The 25,373-nt window shown below is 45.0% G+C and overlaps 1 protein-coding gene across 1 annotated transcript; it reads left to right on the forward strand.

Moving 5' to 3' along the window:
- Positions 1-1,193: 1,193 nt before the first annotated feature.
- UPK1B (uroplakin 1B) lies at positions 1,194-22,158 on the forward strand (the record flags this gene model as incomplete). Its single annotated transcript, XM_080696851.1, has 7 exons — positions 1,194-1,262; positions 2,685-2,885; positions 5,819-5,893; positions 7,032-7,154; positions 15,566-15,745; positions 18,089-18,172; positions 22,108-22,158. 7 exons carry the CDS (start codon positions 1,194-1,196, stop codon positions 22,156-22,158), a joined length of 783 nt encoding a protein of 260 aa, XP_080552977.1.
- Between the last annotated feature and the right edge of the window lie 3,215 nt (positions 22,159-25,373).

Genomic DNA, 25,373 nt, shown 5'->3' on the forward strand with positions numbered 1-25,373 from the left:
ATTGATTGGTTAACTGCTTTAACATTTAAATTAATTAATAAAATGTTGAAAAGTGGAGGTGGCTTTTCTTAAGATGTTTCAAATATAGAAGGCAAAATGCTTACCGTGGTGTGCTTTCCAGAAACTCCTGTGGAGGCTAGAGGCCCATGCTCACCTGGGTCCGGCACTAAACCTTGTACATAGTTTCTGGGAGCCAGTGTCTGCTGCAGGGAAATGCTTGGGCCCTGGAGTCACACCGGGCGCTAACTCAGTTCTGTCACTGCTTCTTGTGTGATTGATCCCAGAGAACTTCATTTACCAATTTAAGCTTTAGTTTTCTGATCTGAAAGATGGAGCCTCCTGTCTTTTCTTTTTCTACCTAGAGGGGTTATGAGAATTAGGTATGTGAATGTGAAGTCTCTAGTGGAGAGGCAAGTACAAAGAACTACATGGCAGATCCTCTTTCCTTTCACTTCCCCTCATATGATACTCTGTTAACATTTGCCAACTATTTCTTAAAATAAAGAACTATTCAGAAATAATGGTTTTGGGCAGCAGCCCTCAGGCATGGGGGACCTGACCATGACTCTTTGAGCTGACCCTTCAGGCTCCACTTTGCCCTGGTAGGAGCTGTACCAGGGACACTCGGTGTGCGTCAGCCCCGCTCACTCACCCCTTCACGGCTGCTCTTTGTACCCTCGGTGGCCTTACAGGGCTAGTTCATCTCTCAGAATCCTGAATTCTGTACCTGAAAGGCACTGATAGATGCAGGAAGGCTTTGTTTTATTTATAAAATTCCTGTGATTACTGAGTTCAAGAATCAAAATCCTTCCATTACTGAAAGATTATATGACCTTGGTTTGGATGCTTTGGGACACAAAAAGGCTGGGTATAGCGGTGCACGATTATAGTCCCGGCACTTGATAGGAGGATCAGAGGTTCGAGGCTAGCCTCGGCAATGTAGCAAGATCCTCAGCAACTTAGCAAGACCCTCTCTCAAATTTAAAAAAAAAAATAGGACTGGGGGATAACTCAGAGGTAGAATGGCCCTGAGTCCAACCCCCAGTACCAAAACAACAACAATAAAGAACAAAAAGGCAATGCACAATACCATGATTTTGTCATGTTATGGAAATTTTAGCAGTGTTTGTCACCTATTCCAATCCAAGTGTAACATTCTCACCTATGTCTTCAGCTCGTGTGAAACCCTGAAGATGGCCAAGGACGACTCCACTGTCCGTTGCTTCCAGGGCCTGCTGATTTTTGGAAATGTGATTGTTGGTGTAAGTAATGAGAAGTTTTCAGTTTTCAGAAAGTCTCCTCTCCCTGTAAGCATGATTTTTGAATAATCAAAAGTGAGAGTTTGCTGGGCGTGGTGGCGCACGCTTATAATCCCCGGGTTTGGGAGGCTGAGACAGGAGGGTCACGCAGGTTCGAAGCCAGCCTCAGCTACTCAGTGAGGCTCTCAGCAACTTGGTGAGATCCTGTTTCCAAATAAAATATTAAAAAATAGGTCTGGGAATATAGCCCGGAGGCAGAAACGCCCCTGGGTTCCACCCCCAGTACCACCAAAAAAAAAAAAAAAAAAAAGTGAGTGTTTAAAGGATATAATGATTTAATTAGTGGTTCCCTAGAAATATTTCTTTATTTTAAGAAATATGATAGTAACTATGCTAATTAGAATTTAACTATATAATTAACTATATATAATTATATAATAGGTTAGAAGAACATGGTTTGAAAAACAAAAAAGAGCCCGGCGTGGTGGTGCATGACTGTAATTCCAGTACTTGGGAGGCTGAGTCAGGAGGACAGCAGAACAGCCTCCGCAAGTAATGACTCTCATCAGCCTACATAGGCCCTGTCCCAAAATAGGGCTGGAGGCATAGTTTAGAGGTATAGTACCCCCAGGTTCAATCCCCAGTAAAACACACACACACGTACGCATGCACACACACACACACACACGCACACACGCACACCTTAATGCTTCTCTCCAATTCCATCTTGGTTGGGTTTGGGGATATTTTATTAAGGTTGAAGGGACAGATGTTCGCATCTTCCTGTTCACCTCCACAAAAGTCAATACCAGGACTTGAGAATGTCTCAGAAGCTAAGCTGCAGGGCAAGGGAGTAGGGGGAGAGTATTTGGGAACCAAGAGAGCCGGACCTTGGTTCCCTCTGCCTCGGCCACCCTGTGCGGGCCAGGACAAATCAAAATGTAACAGCAAAATGCCTCATCCATGAACTACAGCCAATGGGACAATAACCACCAAGGTTCTAACTCTCACTAATAAGTGTGACCGGACCACTTATTGCCCAGCAATGTGGGCAATAAGGCCATCAGGGTAGGCTGGGGAGGGGGCAGCCTTCATACAAAAAGGTACTGTCTGAGGCTCAGGAAAGCTCAGTGACAACTCACATACTGGCAGGCATGAGCTCATCCCCAACTCCACCAAAACAAAACAAAACAAAAAAGGCACTAGCTGAGGTTTGTGGATGACCAAAAATTGCCTAGGTCTTTTCCCTTAGAGAGACAAGATTGGGATGACATGCTGAAGAAGGTAGTGGAAAATACTGTTTGGTTTCCTGGCGATAAAGAGCTTAAGGAGTCAGCATCTCTTACACGCCCACCCCGTCCCCCGCCCCGAAGCTGTCTCCCGGCCGGCGGCAGCCTGACACCAGCCCCTCTTGCCTTGTTCCAGATGTGCGGCATCGCCCTGACTGCAGAGTGCATCTTCTTCGTATCTGACCAGCACAGCCTCTACCCGCTGCTCGAGGCCACCGACAATGACGACATCTATGGGGCCGCCTGGATCGGCATGTTTGTTGGCATCTGCCTCTTCTGCCTGTCTGTTCTAGGCATCGTAGGCATCATGAAGTCTAGCAGGAAAATTCTTCTGGCGGTAAGATCTTAGAACTCCCTATCACGTCTCTGGATCGAATTTGATGAATTCTTTCTTCTTTCCTGAGCACAATGCCTGGGCTTTCTGCGGGATGGGAGGGCAGAGTCAGGTGAGGGGTGATGGAGGCGGGGGAACTCCCTGTGGTGAGGAGCATCCACACAGTGGCAAGGATGTCCCCCACTCCTTTTTTTAATATGTGGAATATATTGAAAATGGCATACATTTAGACTGTACTTGGTGCCCTCCCCGCCCTCCAACTTCCCCTCCCCCCAACAACGAGTGTCCAGGTTGACCATGCTATATTCATACTGTAAAAGTATGAATACATATTCGGATGTAGCTCCTCCATTAATCAACCTCGGCCTTCTTCCTCTCCTATTCTTCCATTCTTGCTTTGCTGAGGTTTCCCCTCCATTGTCTGGAGTCCCTCTGGTCTCCCCAGTGCTCCCTAAGAAGATTCTCCTATGGAGAGCTCAAAAGGGGGACATCTGGGGACGAGCCTACTGAGTATTTTCCAGATCTGTACTTCTCCAGCTGGTAGATTTCTTAGATTTTATTAGATTTTTATTTATATTCGTTAGATTTTTTTTTTACCTTGAGAAGTAGTTAAAAACAGGGGTGTTCTACCTCCAAGCTATACCCCCAGCCCTATTTTATTTTATTTTTTGTATTCTGAAACTGTATCTCACTAAGTTGCTGGGAGTCTCACTATGTTGCTGAGGCTGGCCTCAAACCTGAGATTCTCCTGTCTTACCCTCCCATGTACTGGGATTATATGCATGCACCACTGTGCCTGGCTTAAATAATATTTTAATATTAATTAGGCATTGAAAAGATATAAAGACGTAAAGATCTAAAATTAAAAGATGATGTAAAGATATAAAATACAAAGTAGCCGGGTGTGGTGGCGCACGCTTGTAATCCCCGCGCTTGGGAGGCTGAGACAGGAGGATCGCATGGGTTCGAAGCCAGCCTCAGCTACTTAGTGAGGCTTTAGCAACTTAGTGAGACCCTGTTTCCAAATAAAATATAAAAAAGGTCTGGGAGTATAGTCCAGAGGTAGAAAGCCTCTGGGTTCCACCCCCAGTACCACCACTAATAATAATAATAATAATAATAATAATAAATAAAATACAAAGTAGGCATGAATTGTTCAGAGAAACCATGAAACTTTTGGAAGATTTTTGAGCCCGAGGTGGATGGTTTCTGTACAGCAGGCTGCACTTTCCTCATCACCATTCACTCCATTTTACAAGAACCTTAGACAACCTTGCTCAGCCCTACCATGAGCACTCCTACCCGCACCTGCCTGCGAGGCGCTAACCCTGGTTCCAAACCATGGACAGCAAATCCTGCTCTGCCTTTGCAGAAGGGAGCAAATTTTCAGCACTGGAGCTGAGAACCCTCTGTGTTGTACCTAGACCTCTACTTCCTGCCCTGTGTACCAGGGCAGGCAGATGTTTCTTGCATTGTGATGGAACAACACACACACACACACACACACACACACACACACCCCTCCTTAAACCTGAGATAACTCTCCTACCCAGATGTTGCAGGACCTGAGTTCTGCTTTCAGAGAACAAGTCCAGCAACTTGTGGGCTTGTTGGCTTACACTTCCCTTCCCAATGTCCAGGTATTCAGGGAATGCAGAACATTTACATTCTTTGTTTTCTGAGTATGAGTTAGTTCTGGGGCAAATGTACCCACTTTGGGAGGGTGGGGAAAGGAATGCAGGGTAAGGGAGAGGAGAGGCAGGTCCCTGAAGGCAGTCTGCTCCTGCATCCTGGCAGGCCAGTGTATGTCTTCAGCCAGAAGAACTGAACTGGGGAGGAAAGAGAAGGAGCACACCCCATCCTGGGGGCTGAAGAAGAATCACCTGCGCCTTGTGCCTCCTTTCCTGAGTTTCAGCGATCTGTAAGAGGGCCAGCAAAGCTCTTGGCAAGGAGCAGGCAGCAGCCAACACAGAGAAAATGTTATAGGGCCTCTGGAGGCCTCCCGACTCTGCAGCCGAATAGCAAGGGCAGCGGAGGGTACCATCCAGGGAGAACTCCCAGGCCCAAAGAAGGAGGACTGTTTTCCTTGTCCTCCCCCACAGACTCCGATTGCAGTGCCCCTTCCCAAGAGGGACACAAGGACCAGATGTGCAAAGGTGAGGAAGCACAGACACAAACTCCCAGCCAGACTCATAGGATATGTGTCCACATATTTTCTAGTTAGAAGCAAGGGCAGTATCATGAACCCCTGGGCACGCAGCCCATGTGCCCCATGCTCACACACAGCAACACAAAGGCCACGGTGAGCTCTACTTCACCTGCACTGAGCTCCTGTCACCAGAGCCAGGGATGCGGGGGTGGGGGGATGGCCCCAAGTCACTGTGTGCCTGGAAGCTGCCGGCTCCTCTCTGATGACACCGGGTACGGGCTGGAGGGACACCAGATGTTAAACATATGCTGTTTCATCTTATTCTGACCTTGATGATTCCAAATTCTCAGCTCACCATAAAGAGAATTTCTCTGAGTCAGAGGATATTCATAAAGCTCTATATTGTATGTACTCTTGCTGACACTGAGCGAGCAAGCACGTGTACACACACACACACACACACACACACACACACACCAGTTCATTCTCTTGTCTTTGTTTTTTCCCATTAAAGTAGAAATTTAGGAACTGAGTGAGAATGTTCCCTTCAATGCCCATTTGTTCTCTGAAGAAAAGCAGGGAATTGAGCTGACTGGCACCAAGCTGTCGTCCCAGCACCTAGCGCCAAGCCCCCTTCTGAGCAGCTGATCAAAGGACCTTTGTCCGATAGCCGCATGAATGGTCACATGAGTATATTTAAGAAAATGTACTGGAAAATCATAGCAGCAGGCATTTGGGAAGTCCCTCTTTGAAGAGAAAGGTAATTCTCTTCTTGTTTCCTTTCCAGTATTTCATTCTGATGTTTATAGTATATGGCTTTGAAGTTGCATCTTGTATCACGGCAGCAACACAACGAGACTTTGTGAGTATACTCCCAAAACACACACACACACATGCACACACACACGTGTGCACACACACACACACACAATGGTAATATGGTCACTATTATCCTAATAATACTAAGCTTGTGGTGTATTAAGCTGTTGCTCCATGCCAGACATGCTAATATGCACATTAGTAATACATATATAATTTTACTTAATACTTGTTTTTGTCATACTAGGGATTGAATCCAGGGGCATTCTACCTCTGAGTTACACCTCCAGTCCTGTTTTTATTATTTTTATTTTCAAACCAGGTCTCACAAAGTTGTGGAGGGTTTCACTAAGTGGCTGAGGCTGGCCATAGACCTGCGGTCCTCATGTCTCAACCTCACAAATACCAGGATTACAAAGTGCACCTCGATGCCCAGCATTACTTAATACTTACAAACCTAAAAAATAGGCAGTTTTGCCAGGCATGGTGGCGCACGCTTGTAATCCCCGCGCTTGGGAGGTGGAGACAAGAGGATCACACAGGTTCGAAGCCAGCCATGCTAGCTTAAGAGATCCTGTTTCCAAATTAAATACTAAAAAATAGGTCTGGGAGTGTAGCCCAGAGGTAGAAGGATTCCATCCCCAGTACCACCAAAAAAAAAAAAAAAAAAATAGGCAGTTTCACTTGTCATCTTAAAAATAAAAAATATGAAACACAAAACAGTAACTTCTCTAAAAATTATACCGCTAACAAGTAAAAGAGGAGAAATTCTGAGCCTGGAAGCCTGTCCCCTTGACCCACACTGGTAACCCCTAAGCCCCTTTCCACTCTACCACAGCCACTGGCCTTCTGGGATGATCCGTATTCTACCTCATCTAAGGCTCACTCTCAATTCAGTGTCTTCCTTTCTCTTTTGGCTGTCTCTCTAGCCTACAACACCCTATGATATCTGTCCATGTTGGTCATATAGTGAGTTCTTTGAAGATGGGGGTCTCTTCCATGCATGGAGACTTTGGCCAACCTAAATCAGCCTCAGCCAACTCTCCTGGGTGACTCTCAGTATAGTTTCACTCCAAGAGAATTTTTAGTATCCTCAGCAACAGGCAAGCCCATCTTTTTACCGTTCCTAAAAAAATCAGCATGCTAACTCTCTCCCTCTCCTGTTGTCCCTTCCCCTGTAGTTCACACCCAACCTCTTCCTGAAGCAGATGCTGGTGAGGTACCAAAACAACAGCCCTCCAAACAACGATGACCAGTGGAAAAACAACGGAGTCACCAAAACCTGGGACAGGCTCATGCTCCAGGTGAGGCATGAGGTCCGGGACATGCCATTTTATAGCGAAACCAGTAACCAGGGGCTGTGGTTGGAGTGAAGTTAGCCCTCCCGGGAGTTTCCTTCAGAAAGAGTCTCAATGCAGGCAAGGTCATCTATGCCTCTTTGTCGGGAATCCTGCCCGACAGCTGACGGGGCTTGGCGAGATGATGAGTACCGGACGACTCGAACACAAACCCACGAGCCGGGAGTCAAGTCAAGCGAGATCTCATTTATTTCTCTCCAAGCAGTTCTTTATATAGCACCAAGCCACGAGGGGAATTTAGCCTAGCCTATCCGGGATAAGGATCGCTATCAGGCCGAATCTTCTTAATCTTCTTAGGCTTAGGCGCTATATAGACACACCCTATTACTTAAAGCTTTGCCTTAGGCCATAGGCCGCTCAGGCCAAATCTTCTTAGGCGCTGTATAGACACACCCCATCATATCCCCCTTTTTCTTTTATTTTATCGGGACTGTGCCTGTCTTAGGTCGTTCCCATCGAGTACCATGAATTACCCGTCATTGGATAGTACAGATCATGCTGTACTTCCTGTCTTAGGTTTCCATGGCCCCTGGGAATCTTACCCGTCATTGGCTACCAGCCCTTCAACATGCTTTGATTTTCCCCATCTGGGGAAATTGTAAGGTGGGAGAGGGGTGGTCGTATTCAGAGCGCCAATCCTAAGATTTATTTTCTGTGCTGGCAAGTCTTTGGTAATGCACTTCTATTAAAATCACAGGGGTCTACGATGCACAAAACTATGATAAATAGCAAGGGGCCCAACAAAGGAAGAAAATAGGGCAAAAGTCCATGAAAGCCGGTCCAGAACGGATCCTCCTGAAGATCTCCTCGCCACCTCTCCAGATCATGTTGGAGCTGCTTAATCTTGTCTTGTTCCTGCAAAAACAAGCAGATGCCTCTCTTTTCGGCTATTAATAAATCTAATATCCATCTTTTTGTGATATCACATAGGCTAGGGAATCTAATTAGGCTTGTAAGTCTCAGACAATTTCTGAGATAGACTTAACACCATCAATTATTCGGAGGGAGTCTCCTATGTAACTCAAAGGCCATCCCAAGGCCAGCCACACCCATGGCAGTTCTGGCAGTAATCTCCAGGCCTACCACACCCATGGCAGTTCTGGCAGTAATCTCCAGGCCGATTAAGAGCAGAATGGCTTGTACTGCTCTCCTTTTTCACCCCCCCAATCAAAAAAAAAGGGGGGATGGACATTGATTACTTCTCAAGGATAATATTTATATCGGAGAGCAGGGAGGCAAGGGAGCAAAGGCCTGCATTTAATATTTCCCTTGCCTTACCTGCGTCTCCAAAGCCTGGCATACTATACCGTATTTGCAGGTACAGGATGACAAACATTAGGGTTTTCATGACTATCTTCTTTTAAAATAAAAAACAAAGGACTAATTTCAGGGATTTCCTCTTCCCTGGAATCATAATTACCAGTTATTGTAGGCAGGTGTTTGATATCTCTTGCTGGGACCCAAAGTGGTCTTCTATCATCATAGGGGAAGACACACCCAAAGCCCCTTCCTGCAGTTATGAGGGGATCTGGGCCCCTCCACATTCCTGTCAGGGGATCTCTCCATTTTACTTTGATGGAGGAAAAGGGAATCTCTGTGGTCCAATGCCTATGAAAAGGGGACAGGTTGGAGTCTTTTGAAAAATTTAAAATATTTAGGGTTAATAATGCTTTTCTTAATTGATCATGTGGGGGTAGTAACTCCCCCTTTTGTTTTTGTAATTGAACCTTTAGGGTATGATTATATTTTTTTTATTAAAGCTTGTCCTTTTGGGTTATATGGAATGCTCGTAGTATGAATAATTTTCCATAATTGTAGGAAGGAGACGGAATGTTGACTAATAAAACAAGGGCCATTATCAGTTGATTTGTTTAGGAATATCAAGAATAGCAAAACAATGAAGAAAATAATTTATAGCATGTTTTGTCTTTTCTCCCGAATGAGCTGAGGCCCAATTAGCCCTGGAATAGGTATCTATAAAAACAAAAATATACTTAAGTTTTTCAAATGGTTGAAAATGAGTTACATCCACTTGCCATAATCCACTGGGGCGTAGGCCTCTCATATTAACTCCGGACGATTGAAGGGGGGGTAGTTGCAAGATGGGTTGACATGATTTACAAGTGCGAACAATTCTTTTTAAAATCATTATTAGGGATTTGAGGATATTTGTGTTTTAATCCCCTCCAATTTACATGGGTTAATCTATGAAAATCCATGGCCTCTTTTACAGAAAGGGCTTCAACTTTTGTGGAGGCCAGTTGATCAGCCATGGCATTGCCATTGGACAGTAACCCGGGTAGGTTTTGATGTCCCCTAAGATGTTGAATATATATTGGATATCGACGTTGTTTAAGCAGACATTGTATTTGTATCATTAAAGGGGTAATAGGGTTGGCATCTAATTTAAAACATTTAAATATCCCTATTACTTGTACCAGTATTTTAATATAAAATATAATAAAAACAAGGGAATTGCAATTCCAAAAGCACACATCCTCTACTTTCACTCATTTTATATTCCCACAGACCGGTCCTTTTTATATTTACATATGACTAGGATCCGTAATATTCAGTTTTAGATTTTATATCAGATTTAAATCTGTGCTGTTTAGCCACAGATTTGAACATTTTCTCTTGGGGGAAGGGAATCCTTTTTCAAGGAGCTTCAGCCTGATAAGAGAGACAAGACAACTTAAATATCTTTTTAACTTTACAGCACAGGCCTGCTAGATGTAGTTTCCTCCCCCCTTTCTCATTGGATGAGTGAAGAGTAGGATGCTGACAGAACTTCTCTCTGGGGCTGGAAGAAATCTTCCAGCGGCCGCCCCCAGGGCAGTTTGCTCAGCCTCCCACCAGCTCACTGTCCAAGGTCTAATTAAAAGGCAAATTAAACACACAAAATAAATGCACAGTACTGAAAAATCTTTTTCTTATGCAATCTGATGCAGAACAGAGGCCAGAAGCTTTCTCCGACCCACACCTCATTTTTTTTGTCCTTCAACAGCCTATCACAACCACCATACATAAAACAAACTAATAACAAATACCACTTTCTATTATCATGGGGCAACTATTCCAACACTATCACCTTAAACAAAACACTAAAAGCACCATAGAAGACAAAACAGTATCATAAAACTTTTACCATGCCAAAAAAAAAATGCCACCTCAAACAAACAGAACACAGAACATCATTTTTACCTTCCCCAAGGACAGCCGGGGTTCCTTGCCCCATTGCCAAAATTAAACACAAAAAAGAGAAAACAAACCAAACAAATCCACACGCACACCAACTTTTTAACACTAAAGCTTTGTAATCTACTAAATTAAAGCTGTTTATACAGATATCTAACAAACTATCCTACTAAAAAGAATTATTTACAACCCAGCTGGTACAAGCATCCTGATAAGAAACACTCAAAAAATGACACTTAAATGAACCAGACAAAGAGACACAATTGGCCCTTAACCAAACTCAAGATAAAGCCTCACCTCTCACCGAAAAACTCCCAAAACCAGTCGAAGAAACACAATTAGCACACAAAATGGAGCCCCTCCTCTTTCCGAGAAACTCCTAAGACCAGACACAATTGGCCACCTCTGGCAAGTGGCCCCAGATGGCACCCTTCATGCGGTACTCAAACCCACAATCGCTTGGCACCCAGATGGCTGAGAGTGGGACTCTAACCCACGATCCTCAGACCCAGATGGGACGTTTCCGAGCGTCCTCGGAGGTCCCCAGACTTCCTGGGACGTCTCCCAGGGTGGCAGTCGGTTATCATGGACACGTCTGTCGTAACCCTCCTTGCGTATGGGACTCTAACCCACAATTGATCAGACAAGGAGTTCTGAGCCAGTGAGCACCACTGGTGCAGACAACTGCAAATACCAGAAGGCAGCTGCTTACCACTATAACAGAAACCAAAAGTATAAAAACCAAAAATTACAGAAATTAACACAGCCGGCAACAGGAGACAAACAAGACAGAGACAAACAGATACAAGTCTTACCTCCAAGGGGTGTCTCGTGGAACTTGGGTGGTCGCCTTTCCCGGCCAATGCACCAAATGAAAGACCCCCGCAGAGGGGAGACCCTCAATCAGCCTTGGGATAAGCGACGTCAAGAACACATGAGAGATTTTATTTTCCTTGATGCAAAAGCAAAAGGTAAAGATTTATTAGGGAGCCAGAGCACTGGGGCCGACTCGTATAGGAGTTCGGCCCCGAGCGACTAAAATTGAGGGTATTTATAGGGAAAAGACCACCAGTTATGGGGGGTTTGGGCCAAGTTACATGCGTTTAACTATTAGCTGGCTGTTTTAACTATTAGCTGGCTGCTAGGGGCTTATGATTTTTCTTCTAAATGGAGCCTTTCAATTTGAGGATATTTGTGTTTTAATCCTCTCCCCATGGCCTCTTCTACAGATAGGGCTTGAACTTTTGTGTAGGCCATCACCCGTCCCTTTTGAACGGCACTCACCCATCTCCTTAGGACTTATTGTCCCATGTGCGATTGCTGTTGTTCCAGCATGCCAGAGACTGTTTACCTTGGAGACCTGCTGTGGCCCAGTGCGAAATTTACACCCTTTCCCCCTGATTTTCAAGGGCCAGCGAGAGCTCGCTGGATGCCACCGGAACCGCGATGCTTTCCAAGGCACAGGCCCCTCTCTTGGGGCGAACCCATTCCAGGGCGCCCTGCTCTTTACAAAGAAAAGAGAACTCTCCCCGGGGCTCCCGCCAGCTTCTCCAGGATCGGTCGCGTTACCGCACTGGATGCCTCGCGGCGACCATCTCTGCCACTTCGGATTTGGGGATCTGAACCTGATTCGCATTCGATCAGCTCTAGTATCAATTAAATATTTAGAATTTTTATCTCCAATTGTGACGACCATCTTGGGTTTTAACCCATTTTTTACCGGGACTGGGGGAAACCCCCTTGGGAGGTTAAAAGCTCCTCCTTTTAAGTTAAATTTGGACTGGCAGTCCCGGGCCCAATGAAAACCCTTAGGGCATTTGGGGCAGGGCTTCCGGGGAGTTTCCCCTTTCTTCCCGCCTCCCATAGGAGGCGTAGCCTGGGACGGGCACTCTCGGCGGAAATGGCCCTCCCTTCCGCATTTGAAACACGTGGGGGGGGCAACCCTTGATTGCTGCATTGCCTGTATCAGAGTCTGTAGGCCCTCCCGTTGCCCTTCTTTTACCGCAACTCTGATAGTTTGAAGTTGATGGCTCATAGAGCCAACGTTCCGAGAGGCCACGATCCATCTCTCTAAAGTATGCCCCTTCAAACCCGCGCAGGCCAGCCTATGGTCGGCTGTCATCCCGTCCCACACAAGCATTTTAACAAATTTGTCTCTTAATGGACCAGCCAGAAACTTCCTCTTAAGGCTGTTATACACTCTCTCTATAAATGTAGGTAGATCCTCACCGGGCTTTTGAGTGATTGCCGCAATAGGGGTCTCAGTGGGCCCATCATCTAATTTCCTCCATGCCTCCAGTGCCGCTGCTCTAACCTGATCCTGGTATGGGGGGGGCAAGGCCGCCTGTTGTAGGCCTGTGGTATGTGGCTCGGCCGTCCCCGTAAGCATGCCGTAGGTTAAGGGGATGGCGGGATTGGCGTTCTGATTTCTTTCCCCCAAGATTCGGCATTCCTCCTGGTAATAGGCCATCCATTTCATAAAGAGCGGCCCAGGGAGAACTGCCTTGGTTAGGTTTCTCCAGTCCCGGGGGACTAAAGCCTGATGGGCCAGCCCTTCCACTAGGGTATCTGCCCAGGGGGAATTGGGACCATCCTCCGCCACTGCCTTTCGGAGCTCTTTAAGATCCTGCGGTTCCCAGGGGTACCAGGTGTCTGGATGGTTTGTTCCCGGGTTGACGTTGATGGGAAAGAGGCCCACAGTTCCTCCGGCTCTCCCTACGTCAGCATAGAGCGGCAGAGCAGAGGGTATGGAGAAGGAATTTGTCAGGGAAAGGGACTGTGAGGAGTCCTTGGCGTCCCCAAAGTGATCGGAGGGATCGGGAGGTTTTTTAGGGGCTTCGGGACCAGAGGGGGGTGTATCCTCGGCAGCCCCCTTTTTCGCTGGCTTGGGGATACGGTCAGCGAGTTTCTCCAGGAGTCGCGGGGGAAAACAACTTTTAAGCGCGGAGACGGTGGGGAGAACCGCAAGGGGGGGGATCTCCCCTTGCTCTGTCTGGGCTCTCCTAACCAGCCCCTCAACTTGATTCCAGGTATCCCAATCATAAAGATTACTTTCAGGGAGCCATGGGGCAGTTTTTAGAAGGTACCCCCAGGCCTGGGTGGCTTGGTTATCAGCAAGATTAAGTCCTCGGCTCTTGAGAACGAGTCGAAGGGATTCTAGGGCAGGGTCAGGTTTAGAACTGGACTTCCCCATATTAATACCCATATTAATATACGGGGGGATACTCACCCGAAGACCGATTGCTCGCCAGCGATTTCTTTCGTTAGGGGGTGAAGAGGGGGGCCTCACACGGGGCACCAGACTGTCGGGAATCCTGCCCGACAGCTGACGGGGCTTGGCGAGATGATGAGTACCGGACGACTCGAACACAAACCCACGAGCCGGGAGTCAAGTCAAGCGAGATCTCATTTATTTCTCTCCAAGCAGTTCTTTATATAGCACCAAGCCACGAGGGGAATTTAGCCTAGCCTATCCGGGATAAGGATCGCTATCAGGCCGAATCTTCTTAGGCTTAGGCGCTATATAGACACACCCTATTACTTAAAGCTTTGCCTTAGGCCATAGGCCGCTCAGGCCAAATCTTCTTAGGCGCTGTATAGACACACCCCATCACCTCTTATTTATGGATTGGGGAGGGGAGAAGGAGATGGTGAATGCATGGCTCAGTGGGCCCCCTAGATCTGTATTGTATTTCAAGTCATGATGTTAATTAGCTTACCTTTATAGAGGAGTGATGAATGAACTTTAAATTAATTATACCTTTGGCTTCTTAGAACTTAGGTCTCATTTACGTGAAAAGAAAACCATTGCACTTGGCTCTACATTCTGACTCCTTTGCTCCAAGGATCTTTCTTGCTCTGATGTGCCCAGTCTGTTTCTCCCTCACATCAACCTGCAAAAACACCTTAAATCATACAACTTTTCAAAACACTCTCATCCAATGTGTTTCCACGATTCCCTTCTACTGTTCTGTTTCATTGCACATCTCAAGAGATGTCTACGTATGCCATTTCAGTGTTCACATCTCTCATCTGCTTCCATCCGGCTAAAATTGGCTTCCAACACACCACCCCACTGGAATGACCCTTCTCACGTTACCTTCCTGCCGGACCCAGTGGTGGAGTTTTTGTCCTCATCTTACTTGACATCCCGAAAGCATCTGTCCCGTGGGTCACTCCTTCTGAGCCTCCTCCGCTGGGCTCTATGCTTTTCCCAACTCATTGTTGGACAAAGCTCAGTTCTGGACTCAACTTTTCTCTCTCCCTGGTTTGAACTAGCCGTGAGTCAAACTTAACCATTTTCCCTCAGAATGTTCTGATCAAAATCACAATGATTATTTTTTCTAAGTAGCTGAGATAAAGATGGTTTTTATCATCAGATTTGCCTGAATACATTTATTCTAAAGGTTGGTAGATACCTCCAGTTTTAACTTCCTTCTTTGAAATTTTTAGCAGAATATATGATGAAGAAAGCTACATGGATTGCTTAGTCTTCTCTCTTCGTTCTATCCAGAGTGTAAGGATACTATTCGTGTGTCAAACGATTTTCCTTTTCTATGTAGAGGCATAGCAGTATGCCACTGGGTTTCTAAATTTTTTTCCTAGTTTATCTTTTTTCCTTACTCTAGAAAAAAAATGTTAAAAACAAAGAAATTAAAACAAAAATAATTACTCATAATTTCTCCACTGCTAAAATTTTTAACTTTCTTTTTTTTATTTGCTTATGTAATACTAGAATAATTATACCTCTCTTACATTGTGTTAGCAAGATATTAACACTAATAATAATTAACACTTATTAGGGCTTACAATGAGCCAGGCATTGTACCAACCCATTAAGTATATTATCTCACTTGATCCTCACAAAAACTCTGAGGCAAGTGCTATATTTATCCTAATTACCTAAGAAAATGAGGCTTAGAGAGTTTAAGTAAATGTCAAAATCTACAGAGCTCATAAATGGCTAGTAAACATGAAAAATATTTTGCATGGAATAAATGTAAGTTATTAATGCCTTTTGCACTCTCGTTTGGGGATTTTTTAATAAGTATATGATACGCTTTCCATATCTTCTTTCTCTCTATAAAATCTCAGTGGCTAACTTGATGGCTCTAGGAAGGACCATGAAAGAGAATTTCATGTCTCTTATCCACTGACAGGACCATTGCTGTGGTGTGAATGGTCCATCAGATTGGCAGAAATACACGTCTGCCTTCCGGGCTGAGAACAACGATGCTGACTATCCCTGGCCTCGCCAGTGCTGCGTTATGAACAACCTTAAAGAACCGCTCAACCTGGAGGCTTGCAAACTAGGAGTGCCTGGTTATTATCACAATCAGGTGAGTCCTCTCCCCTCCCCAAACCTGCTAGAAGCTTCTTTTGCTCTTTATGAGGGAAATAATGGTTGACTGTAAATAATAGTCTCTCAGTAAGGGATTCTGTCTGCACCTTTTATCCTAAACCTCATGTTAATTATTTCTTTCTCTGTTAGTAAACCAGGAATGTTAATCTGGAATTGATATGGGAACATTTATATTTTAATAAAATTAATAAAACATGAGAATTGCAATAGCAAAATTCAACTTTGTTTAAATGAACCTGATTTGTACGATGCCTAGAACTGGTACTTCAAGAAATATTAAACAAGCTGGGCATGGTAGCACATGCTTGTAATCCCAGTACTTGGGAGGCTAAGATAGGAGGATCGTGGTTCTTAGACAGCCTCAGCTACTTAGCTACTTAGGAAGCTACTTAGGAAGGCCCTTGTTCTAGGCCCCAGGGATTCAACAGGAGCAAGATAAGCTCCCTGCCCTCATGGCACTTGCATTCCAGTATGGGAGAAAAACAATAAACATGTCACTGAAGAAAAACATGGTAAGAATCCAGGTGATGATCGGCACTCGAGCAGAAGTAAAGCAGGGTTAGGACACAGAGGATGACAGGGAAGGATACTATTTCTAGAGTTGTCAGGAGAGGCTTTAGTAGGGCCCAGGCACTCTTCCTAGGCTTTCCTAAAGGCCCTACCTCTGGTGAGAACTGAGTTTCAACATGAATTTTGAGAGGAAAACACTCAAACCATAGTGTTATTGGGTTTAGCTGAAATGGAGACTGGCTTTTTATTTAACCAATTTGTGTGCATTTTATCCCATTTAAAATAAACATCTCTATCCTTGAAAAAAGAAACGATATTCAAAGAGTTCTGAATCAGATAAGAAATTAGATGCTGGATGATTTAAAAGAGAATTATAGACAAAGGAGGCAGTGGGCACAAAGGCCTCGGAGTGGCAGCACCCTTAGGTTTTGGGGAAGCAGCAAAGGAGATCCATCTGACAAGGTCTCAGGGAGTGGACTCAGGCCTCAGGGAGGCCAGGTGGGAGGCCACTGTAGATCCCAAAGTGAGGCTCTGGTAGGCCAAGGTGGTACCAGGAAGTGATAAGAAGCCTTTAGATTGGGTCTTTATCAGGGGGAAAATAGTTAAGGATAGCTCCAAGATTTTTTTTTTTAATTTGGGCATTTAGTGAATGGAAATCCCTGTAATATAAATGGAGAAGAGTAAGTGGGAGAGAAGCCAAAGAACAACAAAGTCAGGGCATGTATGTTATGACACGGGACTGGGGCAGAGTCATAAAGACAGAACCTCAAGTGGCCACCTGAAGCCACTGGATGGAACCCAGACTTTATGGATAGCTTAGAACATTTGCTGACATTTGCTGGCAAGTCTAGGGCATTTGCTGCTGCACCTCATGGTTCATGGAATCAGCTCTGGTTATTGCATATACTAAGTATTCCTTGTGATTCTCAGGGCTTCGGTGGGAGTTGCTCAGTCAGCAGTGCTAGCTTTACAACTCAGGACTTTGCATAGTGACTAGGACAGAGTGTGCCACGTGTGAATACTTTCTGGATTGTGCGCATATGAATGGATAAATAAAAGTTAATCATTTTTTGCATCCATATCATGACTCTTCGACTCTTCAAGATCTCATTAGAATCCAATAAAGGTAAATTGAATATGATGTTAAATGAGAATTTAGGGAGCATGATGCAGAGATTCCTTTAGTAATTATTTTAAAATCACAACAGAAAACCTCTGGTATTTACAAATGAGAAGCATTTTTACTTAAACACAAGCATATCAAAAAGTGAGCGAGGTATGGTGGTACACACCTGTAATCCCAGTACTTGGGAGGCTGAGACAAGAGGATCACAGGTTTGAGGGAAGCCTCAGCAAACAGTGAATCTCTTATCAACCTAATGAGACCCTGTTTCAAAATAAAATAAAACAAAAAAATAGGGCTGGGTTGTAGCTCGAAGGTAGAATGCTCCCGTATTCAATTCCAAGTGACTCTGCCCTTTTGGGAGAGAAATAAAATCAAATTTATTAAGCATCCATTATCCACACATTCAATATAGTAAAAAATATTATGTTGAAATAGTAGTACTTTTGTTAGTGAGAATGAATGAAAAAGATACAAATAAATGTGATGTAATAAAAATTATTCAACAGTAATATGTTCCCTTGGCAAAATGCTTGAAGTACCTGGATATGCACAGAGAAGTGGAAATCTCCATTTGTGAAGATGGACTTTGGAGGGCATTGATCCTAGTAGGAACCTGCTTTCCTATTGACCTCTTACATCTTTTCCTGGGTCCCTTCCCACTAATGTAGACCATCCCTCCTCCAGGGCTGCTACGAACTGATCTCTGGACCAATGAACAGACATGCCTGGGGTGTTGCCTGGTTTGGATTTGCCATTCTCTGCTGGACTGTGAGTAGCCCCTGCCACATATTTTATTTCTGAAATGGTGATGATAAATAAGGAGAAACCTTTAAATTGTCACTGGTTAGCACAGCCACACTTGAAGGTCAGGAAACAGCCTGAAAACTGAAAGCCAGTCAGGAAATGCCTGACACCAGAACAAGGACAGTGAACATCTTTGAAGTGTGGAGAGTTGATTCCCTACTGGAGAAAGGATGCGCCCTACTCAGCAGACCCTTCCTCTGTCTACCTGGGACACACTTGCCTTTGGAGAGCTGGTCAGTCTCTTTCCCTTGCCTGGACGTCTTGCTGAGCTCCAGCCCCTGCTGCTGGTCTCCAGATCTCATAAATTCATCACAATTAGATCTCAAAGACTGTCACCTGTGTAGATGGCTTCTCTAACCCACCTGGCTCCTTCCATAGAGCTGCCCCCATCCGATTCATTATCTCCTGCTCTTTTATCTATTCGATGCACATACAAGCAAGCAATCAGAGCTGTGAGGTGTGGTTCTCAGCCCTGGATGCACATTTATTTATTTATTTATTTATTTATTTATTTATTTATTTTGTGGTACTGAGGATGAAACCCAGGGGCATTCTTCCTCCAAGCTATACCTCCAGCCCTATTTTTTATTCTTTATTTTGAAACAGGGTCTCACTGAGTTGCAAAGGGCCTCAGTAAATAGCTGAGGCTGTCTGTGAACTGTGATTCTCCTATCCTAGCCTCCCAAATGCTGAGATTACAAGCATGTGCCACCATGCCCGGCTCTAAAGCCTTTAAAAAAAATGTTTGGGCTTTGCTGGGCATGGTGGCACCTGAAATTCCAGTACTTGGGAGGCTGGGACTGAATGATCACAGGTTTGAGGACAGCCTCAGCAACATAGTGAAACTCTCAGCAACTTAGCAAGACCCTGTTTCAAAGCAAAAAGGAAAAAGGGCTGAGAGTACAGTATGGTGGTAGAATGCCCTGAGTTCAATCCCTAGTAACAAACACACACACACACACACACACACACACACACACACACACACACACAGTTTGTCCCTCAGTCTTTGGGGTTCTGATTCAGTTGATCTAGGAGTAGGGCATCCCTGGCTTTTTGTCACCTGATGATTCTAATTTACTGTCAAAAGTGAAGAACCACTGCATTCAGGAAGCAGTCCCAAACTTGATTCAAAGCCCCTTGACACTCTCAAAATATATTAAAGGCTCCAAAAAGCTTCTGTCTATGTGGCCTACATCTATTGATATTTACTCCCATTGGAAATCAACATAGAAACCTTAAAAATATTTATTAGTTAATTTAAAAATAAACAAAATAGGTGCCCGGGGATGTAGCTCAGTGGTAGAGTGCTTGCCCCCACATGCTCAAGGTCTTGTGTTCAATCTAAAACCTTGTCAAAAAAATTAATAATACAATTACAGGTTAATAACATTTTGATGGGAAATTAACTATTTTATTAAAAAAGTGAGGAAAATGGCATTGGTTTACATGTTTTCAAGTCTTCAGTGTCTGGCTTAGTGGAAGATAGATGGATTCTCCCCTTTGCTCCTTCATGAAGTCTGTGGTCATGTGTTGCCAAGGTTGATGGATTTGAAGGAAGCACATCCTTCATACAGATGTGCAGTTGAAAAGACCAGGAATGTTTTAATAAACCTTATCTAAAGATAATCATGAATATTCTAGCTACCATAATTTAGTGCCTCTACCTCCATCCTTGCTAAGGCTGCAGCAGTTTTACCTTGCACTGCTTTAATACATCAGTGCTCACATGATACAGTGAAAAGGCAAAGAAAGTCTTGTTTTGATTTAAGTAGTCTTGACATCATGGGCCCCTGGAAGGTTATTTGTGTACCACTCTTTGAGAAACCCTGGGCTGGGGTAGTAAATAGAGTGAGGGAGGAGGAAGAAGGAAATCAGCTCCTTTGAGATCTTTTATGATACCTTCATCTACCTTCCTGGGAGTTACCCCAACAGCCTGTGCAGTTCCCACAGCACCTCCGTCATGTAACTACTCCTCCTCGGTGATGAATCTGACTCTGCCCAAGGCTGGACACCAGCTGCTCTTTCTTCCCTGGCACCCAGAATTGCACCTAGTAAGGGTTTCAGTGGTTTTTTGAGTGAATTAAATGTGATAGCGGGTGTGGTGGCGCACGCTTGTAATCCCAGCATTCGGGAGGCTGAGACAGGAGGATCGTGGTTCGCAGACAGCCTCAGCTACTTAGTGAGGTCCTCTGCAACTCAGTGAGAACCGGTTTCAAACCAAAGAATTAAAAATAGGGCAGGGGCTGTAGCTCGGAGGTCGAATGCCCCTGGGTTCCATCCCCAGACCCACCAAAAAAAAAAAAAAAGTGATAGCAGTAAAGTTTTACTTGTGCTATCTTGGCAGGAACTATAGGCTTTTGAGTATCTTAGGACTCTAGACTTGTTGTGCCCCCTTGATACTTCCACAAGTAGCAAGTGAATTAGAATTTGTTTCTCTTGAAATGCAAAAGCAGGAAGAGAAGAGAACTAAAGGGATTGAGGGCCTGCTATGGACAAGACACCATGCCAAATACTTTTTATTTTAAAGTACTGGGAATGGAACCCAGGGGCATTCTACCTCTGAGCTATATCCCCAGCCCTATTTTTTATTCTTTATTTTGAAACAGGGTCTCACTGAGTTGCAAAGGGCCTCACTAAGTAGCTGAGCCTGGTTGCAAACCTTGATCCTCCTGTCTCAGCTTCCCAAATGCTGGGATTGCAAGTGTGAGCTACCACGCCCAGCTCAAATACTATTAATATTGAATCTCACAATGGTAGATAGCTAGGTAGCCAGACTCCCACCTTACAAGGAACAGTATTTAACAAGAGCTCTTGGGCATGTCCATTTCACCTCTGATCATACAAAACAGCTTTTCTGCAGTGCCCTGTGGGATAAACTTTGATGCCTGGCCCTGAAGCCAGCACCAAGTGGCTCTGTAACTCTGGGTAAATCACTGATCTTCTCTGTGCCTCAGGTTTTTCAGAGGGTCTTGGAAGTAACCATGCCTGATATATATAATTTCTCCTAATAAACATTAGGCATGATTGTTATCATTCATTCCCTTCTTTGGTTCTGAGGGAGATAGGCAGGTGTCACGTTTATTTTACAGATGGAGAAACGGAGGCTCAGGAAAGTTAAGTTCCCCCTGGGAGTAGTTGCCTTGTCTAAAATAGAGCCCAAATCCCCAGCTCCTCGCCGGAGTTAGGTATCTTGGGTTCTGTGGCATTCAGGGGCAGCTGATCCAGGTCACTCTAGCATTTCAGGAAAAAGAAGCCCCCTGGGAAGAGAGGTTCAATGCTTGCCAGCAAAACAGTGTCACATTGACATGGTACCTACTAGAAATGGAAACCCACCGGAGGGTAACTAGTCTTGACGTCAAGAGTAAAGAACTTCCCCAGGAGGCTAGTTCAGCACAAAAGTAGGGAGGATGAGCTCAGGAGTCAGGAAATCTAGGATGGGAATTGAGGCTGGAAAATGGGGGCTGGAGCGTTTCCTCCAAGTGGCTAGTTATAAGCAATGCTTTGAAGCAGAATGGACTAAGCGCCACATCTGGCCTGTGAAGTCACATAAGATTACTCTTAAAAACCTAGAGGCATCTGAGCCTAAAAGAACTTAACTTCATTTTAAAAAGTGAAAACAAGCCAGGCGTGGTGGCACACGCTTGTAATCCCAGTATTTGGGAGGCTGAGACAGGAGGATCGCAGGTTCGCAGCCAGCCTCAACTACTTAGTGAGGCTATCCACAACTGTTTCAAAATAAAGAATAAAAAATAGGGCTAGGAATGTAGCTTGGAGGTAGAATGTCACTGGGTTTGATTCCCGGTACCATAAAAAAAATAATAAAAACAATTATTTTTTCTGTTTTCTAAAATATTTCTAAACCAATTTCTTACTTATTTTTCTCCCTTTTATTCTAGTTCTGGGTTCTCCTGGGAACCATGTTCTACTGGAGCAGAATTGAATATTAAGCATGAAGTGTCAGCACCATACCTCCTTCCTCGAGTGACTCTGGACTTGGTGCTGCAAGCTGCTGTCTCCTTGTATTCACACATGTGCTCCGTGGTGACCTGCACGTGTCTTACTTAGTGCCCAGTCAGGTGGTAGAGTTCCTTTAGCAAACGGGGTTCTGCAGTCCTCAGGACTAGTGGGGTTTTTTTTTGTTTTTTTTTTGTTTTTTTATCCTAAGCTAAGATTCTGCAACATGTTTATAGGCTGTAAGACATAAAGAAAGTGGAGAGTAACTACTCTCATCCCTGTTTATTTTTCATTTGGAGGCACAAAGACATTCAAAGGATCCTGTATTGTCACAGTAAGCCAGGTCCACTTCTGAGGAGCATATCTGCCTATATTTGTTACTCTTTTCTTAAAGAAACCTTCCAGAGCTTCCATTTATCTCAGTTTTGTTTGGATGAGAGAAAGAAGGAAAAGAGTGCTGAAGTGTGTCTACAGGGACTTCTGAGATTCTCTTGATGCTGACTTCAGATCCCTTTAGTCTCCAAAGCAATCCCTCATCTTTAATTAATACCTGTTCAAAGTCCCTCTCATATGCCTTTTACAGTGATCCATGCATAGTAATCTCAGTTCTCCCTGTTTAAAAGTATGTGGACTTTGGGGCCATTGAAGGAGCCTCATATATTGACTCAGTCTTTGGCTTGAATGGGCTCAACTTGAAATACCTTGTGAGCAGGTGAGATGCAAGCCAGCCATTAGAATGAGTGATTTATGGGGATTTTTATTTGCTGTCACAATATGTCTCTTCTGAACTATGCTTCAATTTGCAGTCCTGAAGGAAGTTCTATAAGTTAACACTTGTTTGCCAGCTATTATAAAGAGGGCTTTAACATATGCTCACTTTGTTTTGTTTTTATTAGTGTCATAATTGGTGCTGTATGTTTCTAACAAAATGGGTTTTCCAATAGAAGGGCCCATTCGTGGAGCTGAAGTAGAGGAGCCGGAACTGCACACACAGGGCACGATTTCCGGCCGGATGGAATTCTCTGTGTACTTTTCTCTCCTGTTGCACTCACCCCAGAAGTGCAGGCAGAGCTCATGCTCACCAAATCCCTTTCCTCTTGCACTTGGGGGTGATGCAAACATCTCCAACACCAACAGCCCAACTCTGTCCCTTATGGAGAAACCATCCTTGTCACTTGGGAACAGCCAACTCAAGACACGTACCCCTGTTAGGACCCCCACCAGGTTCCTGTGAGTTAGGCTGAGTACTGGGGCAGACAGAGGAGGATCATGCCTGTGTTGGGGGGCGGTAGCCAAGCTGGAGCAGGATCCTGATCCCTGATCCCTAGGTAGGCGGCCAAAGCCAGCTTGCTGCCCCATACACATATCTTGTCACCACAAGAAGATGTCTAGGGGTGTCAGGATAAATGACCCCTGCATTGGCTGAGAAGATTCTCTCTGTGGTCTTTTAAGAAAGGAGGATCCCGGTTCTCAGACAGCCTCAGCTACTTAGTGAGGCCCTTTGCAACTCAGTGAGACCTGGTTTCAAAATAAGGAATAAAAAATAGGGCAGGGGGTGTAGCTCGGAGGTCGAATGCCCCTGGGTTCCATCCCCAGAACCCCCCCCCCAAAAAAAAAGAAAGAAGGAAAGAAAGAAAGAAAGAAAGGAAGGAAGGAGAGGAGAGGAAATAGCTCACTTGGGCAAAGTTTCCATTTTCCTTTCCAGACTCTCTGGAGCAACTAGTGCCTTTTGCTTCTGCCATGAACTAGGTTTTCCTGTGCCCTGGTGCTCTCTGCTATCTAATTCCTGCCCTAGACCCACTCCTGTCCCCCACCACCACCCAGGGCTTTGTGTTCCAAAATGCCCTCTGCCTAAAAAAACCCTCATCTCCTTGAGAATAAATCTCACCTGGGTCAAGGGAATGGTTAGCTTGCATGGTGACACATGCCTGTAATCTCAGTTCTTGGGAAGCTGAGACAGGAGGAGCATAGGTTTAAGGCCAGCCTCAGCAATTTAGTGAGGCTCTCCACAACTTAGTGAGACCCTGTTTCAAAATAAAACATAAAATAGAGGTGGGGGTATACTTCAGAGGCAGAATGCTGCTGGGGTCAATCCTCAGCATAAAAAAGGAAGGAAGGAAGGAAGGAAGGAAGGAAGGAAGGAAGGAAGGAAGGAAGAAAGGAAGGAAGGAAGGAGAAAAGAAAGCTAATGCATATTAAGAGGTGCGGAACAACTAGCCCCACTCTCTTAATCTCTGCTGATTTTTCCTTGATACTGGAAGGCAACACAGCAGTAGAAACAGGAAAGAGCTATTGTGGGGCAAGGAGGCCACCTGCTTCTCCTTAAACATTATCACCAACTTCCCTGCCAAGAAGTAACTGGGAGGAGAAAGGGCCTTCAATTAGCCCCTGCTTTCTAGGTAGCTAGTCCCCTCTCCAGGTAGCTTCTACCTACAGCCTCAGCATCATCTTTCATAGAAAGTGCCAATTCCAGTATAGATGGGGCAGGTTTGTTCCTTTTAACATCAAATAAAGCTCTGAAGCCCAGGCACCAGCCATTGCCAGGTCCCCAACACTTGGGAAGGCCCCACCTTTAGCTGAGACACAAGAAGGCCTGGGGAGCCCCTGCAGGGGGACCAGCCATTCAGACCACTGCACTGACCCTACAGAGGTTTTCAGGTTGACCTCAGGGCAAGTTTTGCTAAGCGAGTTCCTGCTTTCACTCTTTACCCCCTATTCCTTCTGGCTCCTGGAACAGAGGCTCACTGCAAGCCCTGGGCCCAAGCCACAGCTCAGGAGGGCCTCGGTCCAGCCCTCCAGACCAGGGAGTGAAGGGAAAGGGTGTGCTTGGCTCTGGGCAGCTGGCAGGTTGCCGGACTTGAGACAAGACCAGACAAAGCCATCTTGGGAAGCCTCCCTCTTCCCCAGCCATTAGCCTGCATATCAGGTGGGCAAAGAACCATTACTCCCTAACACCAAACATGTGGCAGGCTAACTCTGGGGTAACTTTTATTTACTTGATTGCAACACTAGACAGACCACCCTGCTCTGTCTTTGGCCATCTCCCTACCCAGACTGTGGTTGTTTATACTGAACGTTAGAAAGCCTGCTGCTCCTACTTGCTCCTACTCCTGGAACTTTTTTTTTTTTTTTCTTTTATCAGCCAAAATAAACAGGATTCGCTTCGACTTGAAGCAGCAGATCAGACATTTTTTGGCCACCCATTAAA

The sequence above is a fragment of the Muscardinus avellanarius genome (genome assembly GCF_963383645.1).
Source record: "Muscardinus avellanarius genome assembly, chromosome: 5".
Classification (NCBI taxonomy): Eukaryota; Metazoa; Chordata; class Mammalia; order Rodentia; family Gliridae; genus Muscardinus; species Muscardinus avellanarius.